General features: G+C 40.5%; 1 protein-coding gene across 1 annotated transcript in view; it reads right to left on the bottom strand.

The window, feature by feature from the left end:
• The window catches only part of vwa8 (von Willebrand factor A domain containing 8), a gene marked incomplete at both ends in the record, with an annotated part of 104,173 nt that overhangs the window by 78,800 nt on the left and 19,790 nt on the right, over positions 1–5,583 (bottom strand). The window contains 9 exon segments of the mRNA XM_014029805.1: positions 132–245; positions 370–530; positions 3,386–3,463; positions 3,550–3,684; positions 4,058–4,186; positions 4,314–4,418; positions 4,496–4,604; positions 4,677–4,726; positions 5,217–5,381. Of these exon segments, the coding sequence (XP_013885259.1) occupies positions 132–245; positions 370–530; positions 3,386–3,463; positions 3,550–3,684; positions 4,058–4,186; positions 4,314–4,418; positions 4,496–4,604; positions 4,677–4,726; positions 5,217–5,381 (1,046 nt within the window).

The following is a 5,583-nucleotide window of genomic DNA, read 5'->3' as shown; positions in this document are numbered from 1 at the left end:
GCTGAAATCGCGTTTGGTGTGAACGCACCATAAGGCTGTAGAAATGACCGGTAAATGAATGGAAGTCAATGCAAAGTCCCCATGAGGATAGAAGAACAAACGTGTGTGTGTGTGTGTGTGTGTGTGTGTACCTCTCTTGCAGCTGCTGATCAGTAAGCTGCAGCTGCTCCTTCAACATCTGGTACCTGTCCCACCTCAGCAGTCTGGTCCCATCATATAAATCTAACTCCCTTTCATGGAGCAATCTGGGAGTTAAAATGAGGCACAGTGAGCTGAGAAACCTCTTCAACTTTACAGATAAAGAAATAATTAATTTTAACAATGCAGTCCTAAAATAAAAWAAATTAAATAAAAAATCTGCTGCAGCACCTGGAGAGCACAGACAGGGTTCCAAGGTTAACTCTGTGTATGCCATCGAGGATCAGCATTTTGCCCTCGATGGCAGCAGTGACCACTGGAGATGGCCTCCATGCTGTGTCTCCGTTGGGCAGAGTGTACCTCTGCTGAAGAAGGTCCCTGGCTGTCATGTCCTGGAAGTTACATAAAGAAGCAAAGACAGTTGGCATGAGAACAGAAATTACTTTGAACTTCTATTTCCTAGCATCGATGTGTAAGAAAGCATGGACATATATAAAGAAACACCAAAGCTGCTGCACTGTTACACTTGCAGTAAGAATTTGCTGAAGCTTTTCAGTGGTACTACACTCCTAAAAGCACTGTGTCCTAAAAGATGGTGTGTTAAAAAAAATCAAAAAAGGTTTCTGCGCTGCTAGATAGCCATAAACCCCTTATCAAACATGAATGGACTGCTCTGGCTTTGGATTTGAATCAGTATGTTTTAAATCCAATGAAAGCAAAGATGTTAACAAATACATTGGACAATAATCCAGCTATTTAGTGATATTTCCACAGTTGTGGTCTTGACTGGTCTTGAAATAAAATTCAGAGTCCTCAATGTCCGAGACCGAGACAAGACCGAGTACAAATGCTGTCGAGTCCGAGACAAGACCAAGACCATCAAAAAGTGGTCTTGAGACCGGTCTCAAGTACTACAACACTAATAAACTGTAACCATTTAAGCCCACAAGATTTTAGAAGATTTCCTTCAGTTCTCTTGTCGGCCCTGTACTGGGCCCAACAGGGCTTAAAAGGAACTGTTGAGTTTATGGAACATAAAAGTACATAAAAATATTTGCAATGAATTTTGGAAAATTTAGATAAAAATGTAAAGTATTTACATTAGTTTAATAAAAAATATCACACATCAAAAACAGCTTCAGAAAGCAGCAATGTTTCTTGCAGTATATAATAATCCATTTTAACTACAGGGATTAGACAATAAAAGTGAAATAGCTGGTTTTGACCATAACATCCCTTTCAGACAGCTTCCTGTTGCGTCCACAGTTAATCCTGTTGGATGTGGTTGGTCCTTCTTGGTKGTATGCTGACATTACCCTGGATACTGTGGCTCTTGATACATCACAAAGACTTGCTGTCTTGGTCACAGATGCTCCAGCAAGACGTGCACCAACWRTTTGTCCTCTTTTGAACTCTGGTATGTCACCCATAATGTTGTGTACGTTGCAATATTTTGAGCCAAACTGTGCTCTTACCCTGCTAATTGAACCTTCACACTCTGCTCTTACTGGTCCAATGTGCAGTTAATGAAGATTGACCACCAGGCTGGTCCAGTTTAACCATGAAACCTCCCACACTAAAATGACAGCTGTTTCAGGTTCATTGTTTAACCCCTGTATGTCCCTAAATAATCTGACAAAGCTTCTAAATTTTGATAACATCTAATAGCACTTTTTCAGTTGGAGGGGGGCTATGTAGTAAATGTCTGTTAATATCATGGTAACATATCACGGCAGTGTTTGCGAGGATAAGAGGAAAGAAAAGCTGATTTGAACAGTTTCTTTCAGGCAGTGATTATTGAGTAACTCTCTGATGGTGAAACCATATTAAAAACAGAGCACTGATTCTATAACTGGGCCCAAAGTTATGATGCAGATAGATGACTGCCTCATGATTAAGCTACTCTCCCCAGCCAAAAGAATGTATCCACCTGGATTCAACTAGGTTCAACAACAGTATGTACTCAAAGAATGAGGTCAGCTGACTACCTGAACATACTGAATGACCAGGTTATTCCATCAATGGATTTTTTTTCCTTCCCTGACGGCACGGGCATATTCCAAGATGACAATGCCAGGATTCCCAGAGCTCGAATTGTGAAAGAGTGGTTGAAGGAGCATGAGACATAATTTTCACACATGAATTGGCTCCACAGAGTCCATTGAGAATCTTTGGGATGTGCTGGAGAAGGCTTTGTGCAGCGGTCAAATTCTACCATCATTAATGCAAGATCTTGGTGAAAAATTAACGCAACACTGGATGGAAATAAATCTTGTGACACTACAGAATCTTATCAAAACAATGCATGCCGTAATCAAAACTAAAGGCAGCCCAACAAAATATTAGTGTGTGTGACCATTTTTCTGGTGGTGACTTTTTCTTTGGCCAGGCAGTGTATTTCAATACAGATATGTGAGTGACATCCAGTGAAAGAATTCAACGCAGCCGCAGTAAGTTGTAATGAATGAACTATTCTGTTAAATGCCTCTTCATGGGAAGACTCACACTCTTTGGGCAGCTGTGTAATAAACAGGAAAACAGATATACTATATCTTTGATACTTGTTGAGTTTGATAGTGTACGTGAGAGGTTTGATAGTGTATGTGAGAGAGTTTGATAGTGTATGTGAGAGAGTTTGATAGTGTATGTGAGAGGGTTTGATAGTGTATGTGAGAGAGTTTGATTGTGTATGTGAGAGAGTTTGATAGTGTATGTGAGAGGGTTTGATAGTGTACGTGAGAGGGTTTGATAGTGTACGTGAGAGGGTTTGATNTAGTGTATGTGAGAGGGTTTGATAGTGTATGTGAGAGAGTTTGATAGTGTATGTGAGAGAGTTTGATTGTGTATGTGAGAGGGTTTGATAGTGTATGTGAGAGAGTTTGATTGTGTATGTGAGAGGGTTTGATAGTGAAGCTAAACTATATTTCGACTAGCCTGGGAACTCCATGGAATCCTCCCAAGAGAGCTGGAAGATGTGGCTGTGTAAAGAAAGGTCTGGGCCTCCCTGCTCAAGCTAAAGCCTTCGGAAATGTAAAGCGGAGTATTAGGAGGGAGGATGGATGTATGGATGGACGGATGGGTGGATGGATGGCATAACTCTTGTAATGACAAGATATAAAATAGTGTCATGTTGTCAATGTGTTTTATTATGTTTTACTGTAAATAGGATAAACTTTTCATTTCTGTTTCACAAAAATGCATTTTATTCTATTTTAATTCTGATATTAAACAATTGTGAATGTTGTACCTGGTAAAGCATGACAGGCTCAATGCTGTAGCCCAGCATCTCAGCAAACTCTCTCGCAATCACCGACTTGCCACAGCCCTGGAAAACCCAAAATGCTTACTATCAATATCAGAAACCATTCYTTCTGYACAACTTGTGTGCATGTTGCACAGTATGGCAGCTACCTTGGCTCCTATCAGGCACATGTCCTTCACCATGTGTGACTGCATCATCTCAGCCAGCAGCTGTGAGTGGCTCGGTGTGTTTATGAAGGTGGAACTGCTGTTGGGGGGACGCAGCTCTTTGCTGCCAACAGGAACCTGAAGTTTGATGAAAATARAAAAAAATATGGCATGAAAAAGCAGCAAACGCATTATCACTCTGATTAAACATCTTCAAGGAATGCGAGCCATATATGGCTGCCACTGCCAATCCCCGACTTTTTTCACTTGGTTGTATAAGTGTAAGATGATAACTGATTTAGAAACTTGCTGCTCTAACTGCTTCCAAAAGGTTTCAGTGGGAATTTGCTTGGAGATGAAAACTTCCAGATGTATGAATGCATGCATTTATTTTTATACAACAAAAAATKATTTGCACCTTCGCACTGATAAGTATCTTGTGTAAAAGAAATAATACAAACTTGGTCATGGTCATGACACAACAACATAAAACAGACTCATGGTGCTGTACCTGGAAGGTGACATCCTTGTCTGCGACCCGGACTGTGACATCTGCATGGCCTTCGAATTCCTTTGATAGGGACACACTCAGAATAGCACCAGGAGCTGAGGGACGACAGCCATCCAAAAGCTCAAACCGCTGAAAAAAACAACGAAAGACAAGGTACAGACAATAACCATGCATCTGCATCACATATTATACTGTACCAACAGTTAATAAAACAACACAAAGATCAAATTTGAACCAGTTATTTGAGTGAACTTACATTCAACACACCCTCAACAGCAGTGTGTCCATCTTTTCCCAAAATACTCTTGTAAGGATAAAGTCTCTGTATTAACTGCTGGGAGGACATCATGGGGAAAATGTTCTGCAGCAAAGAAAGAAAAAAAACTGTTCTTTTTTTTTCTTTTTAAATTTCAAACAAACTTTCTTCTCAAGTCTCACCAGAACATGAAGTGCAGAAATAAGGTTGTCCACAGGAAAGTCAGGGAGGCCCAAACTAGATGACTCCTGGGAGCACAGTGTTGTGGCAAGGGACAGCAGCTGCGACACTCTGACGAGATATAACAAATGTTTCAAAAATCATCAGGAAGCCGTTTTAAATTGCCTCAGCTTCTTACATTACCTTTCTGCAGAAATATTTGGTCCGGCTGCATACAGCATTTCCAGATGGTCCTAAAAATATCAAGATAAAAATTATGAAGGGGCTAACACCCCACAAAGAAAACAATTATGACTCCAACTGTGGAAAATCTGAAAGTMTATCACTGTCTATTCTTATGACTAGACTTAAGACTTTCCTTTTTGATTAATCCTATATTTAGGGTTRGTTTCCTAGGTTAACCCTTGGTTCTGCTGCTGTGAGCTAAGACTACTGGATGACAGACTGACCACATTTCCTCACTCTACAGCTGCCTTTAGTCACTCTCCTCTACATGTTTATTATTGTAAGTATTTCTATTTTTCTTTGTCTATCTTCTAGAGGAAAATATACTTGGACCAGTCCTTCTATATTTCTCTGTGTCTCTTTCCTGTCCCAACAAACCCACTACACTTCTTTYATTTTGCTATCATCTCATTAACTACATTTTATGTCCTTACAGAGACATGCTGTTTGAGGAAAACTGTTGATGTTGGACAATGTGCAGGTTCTTGGACCTCTGACCTTGAATGGAAGGTAATAGATGTCTCTGGCTTGAAAGCGAGAGCGGAGGGGAGGATCCAGCGGGTTCCCCTTGTATTTGGGAACAGGAAGACCCAAAGCAATGACTCTAAAGTCCTCACTGACACGGACAATCTTCCAGCTGTCCAGCTCCTCTTTGGTGTGCTCCTGCAACACATGAAAACTAACTGTACTGTCTGACTTTTTATTCAATGCAATTTGCATGCAAAAAGATTGAGGCATGCAATTTTATATACCGTGGGAATACTAGACAAGCCAAAGTTTTATTTGCATGTTTTTAGATGGATGGATGGATGGATGGATGGATGGATGGATGGATGGATGGATGGATGGATGGATGGATGGATGG

Source organism: Austrofundulus limnaeus, unplaced genomic scaffold (assembly GCF_001266775.1).
Source record: "Austrofundulus limnaeus strain Quisiro unplaced genomic scaffold, Austrofundulus_limnaeus-1.0 Scaffold954, whole genome shotgun sequence".
Lineage (NCBI taxonomy): Eukaryota > Metazoa > Chordata > Actinopteri > Cyprinodontiformes > Rivulidae > Austrofundulus > Austrofundulus limnaeus.
Note: the sequence above shows the minus strand (reverse complement) of the source record. Positions and strands in the feature narration are given on the sequence as shown.